We start from the raw sequence: 14380 nt of genomic DNA on the forward strand, positions 1-14380 counted from the left end.
AGTTGTGTTTATTATATCCAATTTTAGGACTTGTGATGTAGGTTGTTATGTTTATGGATTGTAGCCGTGTAGGCTTATTTTGAGGCCTTGTAGGCCTTTTGTATATATATGTATTCAGGGTAATTGTCAGCGTTACAGGGGAGATGCTGTCGAAATGTTTCGGCCAGCCATCTCCCGGGGCGTGACAATTTATTTCACTTGGCTACCAGGATTCATAAACTCTAGTACTTATCCTGGAGGTCTAGAGTTCGAATCCTGGGGGAGGCAAAAATCCACTGGCCAGGGGTGGAAAGTCCTAGTGAGTAACGACACGGCCGAGGGTCGTCGATTGACGACATAGGGGTCGCCAAGGGGGCCGCTAGTTGGGCCGCCCAAGGGACCGCCGATTGGGCCGCCAATTGGGCCGCCCAAGGGGCCGAGGGGCCGGGTCGTTACAATCATTATGGTCACCACATTATTCAAGTATTCACCTGCAGGTATAGGGCGAGCAACATCCAGAAAGACAAAAGGGCAGTAGAACAACTAGGCATTTCTCAGATTATCTTATCTGAGGAAGCTTCAGTCGACAGTATGACAATATCAGTTCTATGAAGGAAGAAAACACAGTGGTGGGACAACACCGCCCATAGTTCAATCCAGCAGCAGAAATTGAGACCACCAAGACCGAGCCAAGGACTTGAAACCTGCAGGGAAGATGAGAAGCATCAGACAAAAAACGAATCTGGATCTGTCTAGTTACTTCCAATATTGAAGGGTAATAAATCAATTGCTCAAATCACTTTAGCACCATGTTGCTACTTATCAGTAAGGTGTTCTGGAACCAAGTGCAGCTATAAAAAGTTATTTAGAAGAGAGAAGTTACCAATTTTGCTTCTACTTGGTGGGGGAAAACAAAATTCTTAACATTTACACAACAGTTGAAGTTACAAATCATCTTGAACACTGAGGATGAAAGGGAAATTAGGCAAAGAAAATCAAATTCCATTAAGTCAATCAGAACTTTAAAACAGTCGTAATACATGACTATTTCTAACAAGAATCTTCAAATTAAAACATTGAAGAATGTTTTTATTAAGTGAATAGCTTATGCAGTATCAGGGCTTAAAACTGAGTTCTTGATTAAATTATCTGTCTAAAAGGTTAAGGCTTTTAAAACATTGCATTAACATGGATTGCATCTAATATATTATCAAGGAAGAAAAATACTTCGTGATCTTAGGGGTAGCAAAAGAAATATATACAGGAATGGAAGGAAAATTTGTAATACAAATGAGTCATACCAAAAGATCTGCTAATATATTAACAATAATCTATATAACTGCAATAAAGTTAAAGCAAAGCTATTGATTAATAATTAATATAAGACTTCAGCAAAAAGGTGGAATCTACCACCCAACGGCCCCACACGGTCGGCTCCACAATCATCTGTGAGGAGGTAAATCGGGAAGTTGCAGTTAGCCACTACGGGAGAGGGCATTAGCCTCACTTCGCCGAGATTAGACCCTTGCCCACTTCAGCAAGTCTATTTCGCACTAACCAACTCAACCATACCCCGGGGGCAATAATTAATATAAGACACATCTTAACTTTAGTGACCCTGATTGATATAACTATTAAAGGGTAGCCCGGTGCATGAAGCTCCCGTTAGTGCGGGTCCCGAGGAAGAGTTGGATCACATCTCTTCCTTATTATCTATGATTCTAAAGCCATATGGAATATCTGAAGAGATTACACTGCCTTTTGAGCCATATAAGATAAAAATGGATATTCATGGCTCCTCCTGGGTCAAGCATAGGGATCAACTTATTTATCAGATCATATAGAATTCATAACCATCACTTGTTCTTTGTACAAATAATATCTTTATGCTTAAAGAAGAGTAATATGGAATTATTGATATAAACTTAATTATCTCAACTATCATTTAGACAATGTTCTGTGAGTAAGCTGGTGTGACAAAGGGAAATTTCTGACATGTATCAGTATCATGCAAATTTTTAATAATATATGTGCAGTTAACAATTCAAACTGTCATTGATTGTCACCCATTTCTACTACTCATGCATCCACAACCTTGGTTGTGAAACTCTCACGCTAGCATAAAGCAGCAAACAATTTTCAGCAAAAAACATAACAGGGCAATTATCAATGATGCCAATATAGAAAGCAAATGAGAAAAGAATCATTCTTATAATCCAATTTAAATCTGAATATATATAACCAAAGCTTAAATGCATTCTAATGAAGACAGAATCTGTGGTTTGGCAATTTGAAAGCCAATTGAGTTAGCTAGCTTTCCTTTTCTTATAATTAATTTAAACAAATCTGGTTTACCAATGCTTATTAAGGTTATTTGAATAATTATGAAATGAATTTAATTTTTTTTAAAATGGATTGTGATCTGGCATCAATCAATTATTTCTGAAATGAAATGACATGAAACACCAGTTCTTTATCAATCCATGATACTGCATTGCATTAGAGAAATCTCTTGACAATTTATGATTTATTAGAGGAATCATAATTTGTGTCGATTTATGTCATGTCAACCAATTATAGTAACTTATTGCATTTGCTATATGTTATCTCATTTGTTTACTTTGATGCTTTTCTTGAAGCTTAGATTGTATTTCTTAATTCAAATTATTACACTTCTAAGCTAGAAATTTCCATTCTTGACATGATATATTAATTTGAGTTTTTTGTTCCAAGTAAATCTAAACCAAGGATTAAAGTCATTTTGCAGAGTTTTGGCGGTCAAAGAGACAAGACAGATTTGGTTCCATGTCAGAATGACAAACCATGGTGTCAGTGGCAAATTAAATAATGAAGAAAGAAGAAATAGCTACATACCTAGAGAAGTTATTCTAGGTGTTTCTTCCTCACTCGATCAAAGCTATTTGTGACTTTGGCCCTCCTAGAGTTGTCTATGAGTTGAAGAAAGCACTCACAAGTCCGGGATCCTCATGGAGCTATTCACTAATCATTGTTAGGTTTAGGTGTATCATCAATCCTATGTCTCCACATGACAAGATGTTTTCTACTTCTATGGCATCATTGAATTTGAGATTCCACTCTCTTTGACCTCTATACTTCTAGCATATAACATAAAATTAAAACTTTCTTCTTTTATAATGACTTCGACTTAATATCTATCTATTGGATTTAATTTAATGCCTTGGTAGGTTGGAATTATTTTTAATTGTTTGAAGCAAAACTTTTTATAAAATAGTATTTGTATTGAATCATATTGAATCGAAATGTATCGTCACAATTGTTTTTGATAAATCCTGAATCATATGAGTCTAACAACTATGTTCCTAAATATTCTCATATTATGTTTACTCATATTCTATGAAATTCCTCTCAAAAGTAATTATGTTTCCAACTTAAAAGACTTTAGCAAGGGCTACTATAAGATCACACCCTGTTTGTCCCAACTATTTGTGGCTAGCTACATGAGTTTTAATACCTCAATTACACTCATGCAAGGCTTTATCTCTAGTAATATCAAATCAGTTCAATTATTTTTTAAATAAATTAACTAATTTTTCTTCAATCTCCTTCTATCCTGTACACTTTATTTTATAATTGGTTCAACTCTCCTACCAATAAACTTTATTTATTGTCTTTGAATATTTCCTCTCATTTTATTATTGGTTGCAGCCACACTTAATTGCTTTGGAACATTATTTTAGTTATAGTATCTAAATAAATTGTGAATATGATCCAAGTAATATATGTCCAATTTTGCTTGCTTTTTACTTATTCTTTACAGTACCATCACATATCTATCGTAGCTTTTGCATCTCTGCTACATTAACTTGCATGTATTATTTCTTAATAGCCCAATCCTCTAACCTTTAAAATATGAGGGTCATACCTCATATTTTCCTTTTAGCATAAGAGGCACATCAGGATACAACAAGACTCCAGAAGCTTCTCTCCATTTCAATCCTACATTCTTTATCTTAATGATATCTTTATCCATGTCTTATTCTTGTTGAATAATAGCCTCAATATATCTACAATTCTTACTTACAAGAATTTTATGTTCATATGTCTAAACAATTCCATCTTTTTTTTTGTTATTGTGAAACTATATTTCATATATATAGTCTTAGTTTTTCTTAAATTAAAATTTCGAGTTTCTAAATTTTTCTCCACAATTCAAATTTCCAAGTCAATCTATGTATACTCACCAATTAGCACAAATAACATCTACAAGAATATATATGTTCTATTATCTTAGCTGAAAAGATAATAATGTTCAAGTTGCTAAATTGCCAGATGATTTCAAAGGTAAGTTCATGATTTAGTCACCTATAGAAAAACATATTTGTATCACCATCATTCCCCAACTCCTATTCCAGCAACCAATGAATTGCAAAATGACCAAATGCACATGAACATAAGATGGGATACCAGGTAAATGTAATACACATGACACAAAAAGACTAGTAGAATTAATCAGAATAGGCCGAACAAAAATAACTTAGAGGTCTTATGTTTGTTAAGGATGATAAGGATAATCTCACACAATCAGCTCAATATGCTGAAAATCAGGGATGAGTTGATTTGATGATAAGGATAATCTCACGCAATCAGCTCAATATGCTGAAAATCAGGATGATTTGATTTGAGATTTCAATTGTAATTATCTAGCTACAAATCAGGGTTTTTTGATTTACTATGATTTGTAGATACCATTTATATTCATTTGCTTTCCCTACAAATATTGACAATGTACAGGAACCAAAATCAAGAAATACAAAACACTTCAACCTGTTCTGGTTCATCTTCTCCTTGCTCTTCTATTTCTCTTCTATCTTTGCTGAAGAGAAAAAAATTGGAAGTTTCAGGATATGTAGAAAACTACTTGAAAAGGTCAAATATATCTATTTCACAAGTTTAAGGAAAGACAAAGAATTTCAAAATACGGAAGAATACAGAAACCACAATCGCGACAGGAAAGGAGATGAAAAGAATTGACTGCGAAAATTAAACCTTTTTTTTATTTCTGCTAGCCACCACCGTGGGTGTTTTGGTCCTCTTCGACCACCTTACTAAGGTACACTTTAGGGAAATCATCAGGCCCGAAGGTCTTGGCTGCCATGATCCTCTCGACGTCGGCCTTCCTGAGGACGGTCCGTGGAACGGGAGGGCGGTTGCGGCGTCTATCACGAGTGTAGTATTTGATGTCTAAGACGATCTCGGGCTCGGAGGTGGGGATGCAGACCTACTCCGGCGAGGTGGCCGGACTGAAGGGGCGGTATTCCGTGGCCATGGGAAGGGCTGACCGATACTCGGGGTCGGCGCAGGGTCCTGGTGATCTCCCACGGCTTCTTGATGTACTTCCGCATCGACTGCAACGCAGACTTGACGAAGGACGCCATCGTCGGACATCGGAGGAGGCGAGACGCAGGCGAGACTCGGGGTCGCCGCACGTGATTCCGCCCACGCAATTCTAAATTTTACGGAGACAGCTCGTACAGTTCTGGATAAAAATTAAACGAGCTCCCGGAGCACTGCTCCAGTTAGATATGAGGATCGAATTTGACGTTTACAAAAATATCGTTTTCAACTTCTAGAGTTACCTCATCGTATCCGACCATTGTCGATCATAACGGACATAGTTAAGTTAATTACAAGATAGATTTAGTTGAAGTGGACAAGTTATTGAATCTCGATGAAGTCTAAAGTAATACTCTCTTCCGTAGTGGTTAACTATTTTTTGATTTACCTTCTCACAGACGATAGTAGGATCGATCGTGTGAAACCGTTGGGATGACGGATTTCATCTTTATACTAAAGTGGAGCCGATCGTGTGCACCTCTGGGGCATGATTGAGTTGGTTATTGTGGGACAGACTCGCTGCAGTGGGCAAGGATCGAATTTCGGATGAAGTCAAAACAATGTCCTCCCCATAGTAGTCAACTATAGCTTCCCGATTTATCTCCTCACATATGATCGTGGGATCGACCGTGTGAAGTCACTGAGAGTGGCGGTCCTGTGAGACTCCATGGTCGCCGCCCATATGGAATAGTGGCTATCCATGCTTCAAAGTCGTGTGTGAGTTCGAGCCTTCCCCTGTCTACTCCATCATGTAGTTCAATCCTCTTACTTTGCATATAATTAATTCACTGAGCGAATCTTGAGGTCGAGGAACGTCAACCTCGGATTGCAATAATGTAAGTAAACTCTACCGTCAATCGAGTTGCTTCTCTATCTAGAAATATACAGTCTACTTCTCTTTATCGCATCGATGTGGGGTCACCGGCTGACTATGCTGCACCGTCGCCGTCGAGGGAGGAATGCATTAAAACGGTGGTGGTCAACCGGGTTTGCGTTCCTTTCTGAGCTAGCGAGGGGACGTGGGCAAAGCCATGGAGGTGATCCATTTGGGATTCTGAATGTAGACGAGGAGACGGATCGGTCCGGTCGGCCACATTTGGCAACCTTGGCCTCCTTTGACCTTGATCACATTAAGCAACACTTAAGTCGTATTATTAAATTATCAAAACATTTAAATACCATAGCTCGATCATCCCTAATCGGGTACCCTCCAACTCCTGTCAAAATACCTCTTGCTCCAATCGCAACACCCAACGGGATGTCAGTCCAACAAAGGAACAATCTCGCGAATCTATGGCTCGGGAAACTCCTCAGAGAAATCTTAACAGAGGTAAGACCCCCTTGCTTGTTGAAGAAAGAAACAATCGGGACACTCCTTTTTCTAGGGGATATCTTGGAGGAGGAATTGTCGCGTCACTCTCAATCGCCACAGCTCGAGGAGTATGTGGGGTCGTCAGATTCGGAAGACCACTTGGGCCAATTCGAGAACACCTCCTTGTTACACCAATATATTAATGGCGTTAAGTGTAGAGTATTCTTGACGACTTTGCCTGAACTAATATAGACCCAGAGATGGTGTAACCGACTTCCACCCAGTTCCATGTGCTTCTTCAACAATTTCAGTGTCATCTTCTTGCATCGCTTCGCCAGTAGTAAGTGATACCACAAAACTCCTCTCAATCTCTTTGCAATGAGGCAAAAGATCCGAAAGACACTAAGGGAGTACATCCAACCATTTAATCGAGTCGCTCTCGATGTCTCCTTTGCAACTTCAGAGGTCCTCACAAGCGCCTTCTCTCAAGGACGGTTGGAAGGGGACTTCTTCAGATCTTTGATGAAGAGGCCTTCTGCTATCTATGACATTCTTCTAGGATGAACCAAGAAGTACATTAACGTGGAAGAAGCTCAACTCGCTCGAAAGAATAATGTCAGCACGTCGATATCTATCACCATGTGGCAAGATAGGAAGGCTCCTCATCCACCTCCTGGAACAAGGCACCTCACCCAATTCTCAATTATGTTATGGCTCACACGGGGGAAAAGGTTGTGCAAACTGTAGACAAGGTCCCAACTTCAGCTGTCAAACAAAAATGACAACCCATAGAGAGAACTACCTGTTTTTTGCTTTTCGTCAGATGCATGATCACACTACCAACGAATGCCATCAATTCGCCAAAGAAATCCGTCGACTAGTAGAACAACACTACTGGGAAAGAAGGTTGCCACCAACGTCACCTCGATATTCTCCAACTAAATACTCTCGGCATGATGACTCCGGAATCCAGTCCGGACACCAACGAATGACCTAGCCGTCAAAGTTGTCTCCATGTGGCACAAATAAGTCAAAAGTCAAGTTGAGATTTAAATCAAAGGTCAGACAAGGTCGGGCCCGATCAAGATAGGGCTCGAGTCAAGTCAAACCGAGATTAAGTTCGATCAAACCACGACCCCAAGTCAAGACTAGCCAAGTCGCATTCGAGTTGGGTCCATCTTCAATCTAACTCTAATTCGACGCAGCGGTGATCTTTCCACTTGGGAGTGAAAGCCCGACTCCTTGATCGATGAACAGTGGGCTGCGCCACTGTTCATCGTCTTCTCACGGACGATACTCTGCCGAGAAGCGTAACTCACGGCCAGCTCCCGCCCATTCCTTCCACTTCCATCGTTCTTCTGGATCCTTGAGAACCAGCAAGGCAATCGGAGCATCGTTGGTGCTGGCAACGCGAAATACGTGGTGCCAAATACGTGGTGCTGGCAACGCGAAAATCATCCGACGACCGAATTCAAGCTCCCAAATGGATTCAAAGGCTGATTGACAACCAGCCGAAGGGATTCGAAGGAGAAGGGATGCGATTTCACTGTTTTATTTCTGAACTTTCGGCATTGCTGTTTCTGAAAATTTCGTTCTGGAATCTTGTGTTTATTGCATTTTGCCCGTTAACAATTGCTAGTTGTTTGAATTTGGTTAATCTCTATTGCTAGTTAAGTGTTTCTTTTGGATTTAATCTCATCCTGATTTCTCCGTTGAACCCACTGTTCTGTGCCAACCAAGCCTTCTTGCGATCTGATTTCTGCCAATTCCGATAACCTGCTGTTTTCTGATAACCTGCTGTTGTGTGCCAACTTCAGCTGATCCGTGCCAAATTTTTCCCAGAGTATCCGTAGGGGTAGGGTTTTGTAGTAAAAGCCTTTATCCTTGATGTGATTAACTGAGTTGGAGTTTCCTTGCAATCGGGAGTGCAAAGTCTGATTTGTATTTAAGCTTACTGTTGCGTGCCAACTTTGATTTCCTTGTATCAATTGAGGAATGTGAGTAGGACCAATCGGTGGAATCCATGGCAGTTGGTTAAGGTTAAGTAGCTTCATTGCAAAACTGCGTTATAAGCTAGATTTTATTCTTCCTTGTTCTATAGTTGAATTGCATGCCTTCACTGCTTTGAAGATGTTATGTAGAGTTGCATTAGGCTTTGGTTTGCATGAGGATTTGGTAAATTTCAGTTAACAAGGGCTTGAATTTGCATTCTACAATTGTTTTAGATCATAACTAGGATAGATTGCATTCATTGATTTTAAATTGCATTGCATTTTAGGGGTGATTCATTGTCTTGCTTTAATAGTTGCATATTAGATTAGTTATTCACATTCCTCGTTTATTCACTGATTTCGCATTGCATTTCATTTGAAAACGTCAACAAAACACCAAAAACCCCCATTTATATAGAAAACCCAAAAAAAGAACGACACGATAAGCTCAATTCATTCAATTTTCTACTAGTCCTTGGAAAAACACGACTCGAGGCCCCTATACTTCATTTATTTGCATTTATCGTGGGTTTTCGATAAAATTTATAAATTCTAATTTGAAGCCCTATCGTGACACCTAATTTAGGGCTTTTCATCCTCGACACTCGACTTCATGATTCTTGACTCCTCGACTCCTTGATGCCCGACGTCCAACATCACGAATACCCGAGGGCCTACATGCCCAACTCCACGATGCCCAACTCCTCGATGCCCGACTCCTTAGATGCAGAGAACATGGGACGATGTGACACTTTCTTGACCAAAATATAGTTAATGGAAGATGCAGAGAACATGGGACGGGATGACATTTCCTCAGCCAAAATGTGATTAATCGAGGAAGTGGACAGCTAGAGGATGTGACATCCCCTCAACCAGAATGTGACTAACTGGAGACGTGGGTGTCATCTTTCTCTCTTAGGAAGTAGTATAAAAAAGAGTTCGCTCCCACGGATGCAGGTAGACACACAGGAAAAAGAACATATTCTTCTCTACTTTATATTTTTCTTCTTTGTCTAATTATCTAGGCATGATTTCAACATCGGAGTGGTTGCGTTAAGGTCTCCCTTGAATGACTGTCTCAAAAGTCCTTGAAGTTCGTGTATTATCCGCTTATTTGGAGTCGCCTGAAGGATATTCACCTCAACATCAGCTTTACATGTGGTTTGCTCATCCCATATCTCGAACCGGATTAGTCTCTTAATTAAGAGACAATAATAATAATAATAATAATAATAATAATAATAATAATAATAATAATAATAATAATAATAATAATCTCCATGAAATAATAGCTAAACCCTATATATTGACCATCCTTTTGCACTTTGAAATTGACTAAAAGAGAAGAGAATGCGTGGGAGAGAAGAGAAGAGAGAAAAACAAAAACAATATGCTAATTATATGCAAAATGAAAAAGCAAGATCGATCGGGAGTGGGTCAAATTCATAGAGACGAGGAGGCATTTAATTATGAAAAGTTTAAAAGCCAAAGATGCATGCTAGCTACTTGATTTCAAATCGACATAGAATCAGCTAACCCTCGGGGCATATATAGTTGAATTAGTTACGATAAAACAGAATTACAGAAGAGAGTAAGAGTTTGAATCTCGACGAAGTCGAACAATATCCTCCTCCGTCGTGGTCAACTGTAGTTTCTCTATTTACTTCCTCACAGATGATCGTGGGACCGATCTCTCGATTTATCTCCTCACAGATGGTCATGGGACCAACCATGTGAAACTACTGGGGTGACGAATTCCACCTTTGCAGAAGATATAGAATCAGCTGATTCCAATTGATCAATCGGATTTCACATGAACCTACCTACTTTTGAAGCTCAAATGAAGGGCAATTTACCAAGTTTAAAAAACATACTTAAAATGCACATGCACCACCTTACTTACTTTGATATAATTCATTAAAGGGCACATTATTTAATTATATTATTCCCTAAAATACTCCTTCCAATATTATTTCAAAGTAATTTTCAACGACCACTTTTATGGCCATGAGGTAGCTAGCATGCAAACCATCAATGGCAGCCGCGAAGTTGCAGTCGCCTAGCTGCGAATCGTCCTGCCCAATGACGATGCATGGGGCCCTGATTTCGTAGCCATTAGCATGAATAATGCACATGCTTTGATTGCCAACTCCGCCATGATTAATTATATTGTACGAACGGCCAGGAAAATTATGATCAGTTAGGTGGTCGGTCGAGCTCACGGCCCGGCAGGATGGATTTGATTTGGAGCTAGCTGTAATAGAGGATTGAAGAGGATGACATAATCTGTGTCGTGATCAATTGTAATTTTTTGATTTACTTTTTCATAGATGATCATGAAATCGACCGTGTGGAATTATGGGTGCAGCTGTTTAATGTTGATGACATTAATTCCATATCTAGACAAGTTTAAACATTTTTGTTAGCTGATTGCCATTCTGGATTTTGTCCTATCAGTTGAACTCCAATTTGTCTTTTTGAAATGTCCAGTTAATTAAGATCCCGAAGGCTTCCAGGAAGATGCATGTAGAGAAACCTCTGCTTGCAAGTAGGTACGTGTAGGGTCTTATATTTATGCATGCTGCATGACGTTCTAGACAATAATTAATCAGATATTTATATATTTATGGATCAATTTTTAATTATATATGATATATTACAAAATTAATTTTTTTTCAATGAGAAAATAATTTTGAAATACTGATTGTCGAGCGACGAGCCATTTGTGTTTCTCGATTTACTTTATTGATCGATGGAAAACTTTTATAAGACCAAATCAATAATCACCTCTAAAATTAATCAATTCAAAAAAATTAAATATCCAAATTAACAAAAATAAAATAATACTACTTGAATTCCTTAACTTACTGACAAATACAAAAGTTGAGTTGCTACAAAAGTTGTTATTGAGTGGTCAAGTTGACCTACTGAGTGCTTCCAAGTGACATGTGAGTGCCCTGGTCCCTGGAGGAGAGGTCGACTGATCGAGAAATAAAGCAGAGTACTCAATCAATTTGCACTCCCTTTTGTGAGCATAGTCTCTTTCGCAACTTCCATAATTATCCATAATTAATTCATTATAAATCAGTCTTATTATCATCATTTAATTTTAAACGTGGGCCGGGAACTAATGTCCTATTCATGATGACGTCTCCTTGCGTTCGTCATTTTTCCATTCGTATTATTTTTCGAACAAACGCTTAGGGAAATCCACTGTTATTGATATGGTTCATGGTCACTGATTCATCTTCAACTAGGGTAAGAGAGAAACTAAGAGAGGAATATAATGGCTATAAAAGAGACCCATTTCCCATCCTCTTTCAGTCCAACCAGATTCAGCCTTTCAAGCTCAACAAGCTTGAAGTAGATGGCGCCGAGAGAAGAAGGAGAAGGAGAACAAGAAGGAAGGCCCAAAGGTAATCAGTTTCCAATTCCTCCTTCAGAACTATTGATTATTTTGTAGTAAGCTAGCATTATTTGGTAATGCAATTTGACTTTGTGTGTGGGCATGCACGTCAAACTGGCCGGGAATGAACAGGTCGTCACGGTTATCATAAAGGTTGATCTTGAATGTCGATGCTGCGTCAAGAAGATAAAGAGCGCTCTGTGCAAGCTCCAGAGTGAGCACGCGATTCGTCGTCCATTGCATTTAATTGAGTAGATGGATGGATAGGAATAGAAGGAAATTTAATCTGTTTTTTTTTTTTTGTCTTGTTGTTACTGTTGGATTCCGTGCGTTTTTTTAGACAAATTCAAGATCAGTTCCATCGCGTTCGATTGGAAGGACACTGTGACGGTCTCCGGCCCCTTCGACCCCAACGCCTTCATACAGAAGCTCTGCTGCATAGCCCACAAGGTGATCAAAGACGTCTATGTCAAACCGGACCCACCTCCGCCGACGCCGAATTCGAAGCCGAAGCCGCCGCCGTCGCCGCCGAAGACGCCGCCGCAGACGCCGCCTCCGTGTCCGCTGGTGTGGCCGTGTCCGCCTCCTTGGCTGCCTCCGTGTCCACCTCCTTGTCCGCATCCGTGTCCGCCGGTGTGGCCGCCGCTGTGTTCGCCCTGCTCCTGCAACGAGCCGAACCACGACTACTGCTCCTGCAACACTCCACGGCTGCCGCCCAGCTCCTGCAACGAGCCGAACCGCGACTGCTGCTCCTGCAACACTCCACGGCTGCCGCCCAGCTCCTGCAACGAGCCGAACCGCGACTGCTGCTCCTGCAACACTCCACCGCTGCCGCCCAGCTGTAGTACTGGCTATCCATGCGTCAAAATCGTGTGCGAGTCCGAGCCTTCTCCTCCCTGCTCCATCATGTAGTACTTCGCATATAATTAATATATTCACTGAGCGAACGAATATTGAGGTTGAGGAACGTCAACCTCGGATTGAAATAATGTAAGCAAACTTTGCTGTCAATTTGCTTCTCTATCTAGAAATATAAGTGTTGATGTGAGTGTTACACAATTTTATTCTCGGAGATTACGATGAAAATGATTGAATTGAAATCTAAATTTAAATTTAAATTATCAGGTCATATTAATTTAATTCAGTGCAATCCAGATCTAAAATTTGCACCTTTCTTACATACTCACGCTTGAGAGAAAGCCTTTTGTCATATATTTATTCACAGCATACATGCTAAAATCAACCATTAAGCTTTGAAATTTTCAACGTGGAATTAAAATCACATTCACAATGAAATCCACCTCTGTGTCCATTCACATTTCTAACCGTGAGTTCATCGGCGGGCTATGTAATTAATTCACTGGGCGAATCTTGAGGTTGAAGAACGTACGTCAACCTCGTATTGCAATAATGTAACCGAACTTTATCGTCAATCGAGTTGCTTTTCTATCCAGAGACTATACGTACAGTCTACTTCTCTTTATCGCGTCGATGTGAGTTCACCGGCGTGCGATGCTGCACCGTCGCCGCTGAGGGAGGAATGCATGGAAACGTACGGCAGTGGTCCACCGGGGCCGCGTTCCTTTCTGAGCCAGTGAAGGAACGTGGACGGAGCCATGGAGGTGAGCGGCGAGGGGGATAGACTACCTGCCTGCTGTGATTAAAAAAAAACCAGGTCCACGGTGGATCCATTTGGGATTCTGAATCTAGTCGAGAAGACGGGACCGCTCCGGTCCGGTCGGCCAAAGGCAATGTGGGTTGTGGTCCGGACCGGAGAGAAAAAAAAACACGTGGTTTTTAGGAGGGTTCTAACGCTAGCTAGATTTATATCCGTCTTTGTGAAAACATCTTAACAACTGTACATTACTCACTTGACAAAAAAAATTAATTTTTTTAAAAATAGAAATATATAATCACAATAAATATATATATATTTTTAAATGAGTTATTTACAGTACGAATATGATAAAAATAAAAATAGATATAGATTTCTAAAAGTTCAAAAAGTAAAAAAAACATACTGTTTCGTGTTATATATATTTTGTTTAAATTAATAATAGTATTTAAATTTTATCAATCTATTTAGATTAATTCACACAAATTGCGAACCAAGTGGACCAACCCATGGTGAACTTAGTTGACCTACGAATTAATTTTTTTTAATTTAAAATTAAAATAAAAAACTCAATAAATTTATAAGTTTCAACCGTTTCGTCTTATCCCATAGTATAGTATGATAAAATTTTGATGGACCGACCCACCCTACTTCACATTGACCCGTTCGAACACTAAGCAATAATAAAAATATACATATGT

At 39.6% G+C, this 14380-nt stretch overlaps 1 protein-coding gene and 1 long non-coding RNA gene across 2 annotated transcripts; one reads left to right on the plus strand and one right to left on the minus strand.

Annotated features, from left to right (window-relative positions):
* Positions 1–440: 440 nt before the first annotated feature.
* Positions 441–5296, minus strand: LOC141830146 (uncharacterized). Its single transcript, XR_012601925.1, has 3 exons — positions 5008–5296; positions 4786–4834; positions 441–683 (listed from the first exon to the last, which is right to left on the minus strand). It is a non-coding gene; the product is annotated as an uncharacterized LOC141830146 (long non-coding RNA).
* A 5369-nt stretch (positions 5297–10665) lies between these two features.
* Positions 10666–12976, plus strand: LOC141829769 (uncharacterized). Its single transcript, XM_074717284.1, has 4 exons — positions 10666–10670; positions 12026–12074; positions 12197–12278; positions 12405–12976. The coding sequence occupies exons 1-4, from the start codon at positions 10666–10668 to the stop codon at positions 12974–12976; spliced, it is 708 nt and encodes a 235-aa protein (XP_074573385.1).
* The last annotated feature ends 1404 nt before the right edge of the window (positions 12977–14380 follow it).

This window comes from Curcuma longa, chromosome 5, assembly GCF_044706935.1.
Source record: "Curcuma longa cultivar G26 ecotype Majalengka, Jawa Barat chromosome 5, ITB_CL_G26_1.1, whole genome shotgun sequence".
Taxonomy (NCBI): domain Eukaryota; kingdom Viridiplantae; phylum Streptophyta; class Magnoliopsida; order Zingiberales; family Zingiberaceae; genus Curcuma; species Curcuma longa.

Coding starts and splice junctions, on each gene's coding strand:
- LOC141829769 (XM_074717284.1), top strand. Junction 12,075..12,196: donor ACAAGAAGGAAGGCCCAAAG/GTAATCAGTTTC, acceptor GGGAATGAACAG/GTCGTCACGGTTATCATAAA. Junction 12,279..12,404: donor CGCTCTGTGCAAGCTCCAGA/GTGAGCACGCGA, acceptor GCGTTTTTTTAG/ACAAATTCAAGATCAGTTCC.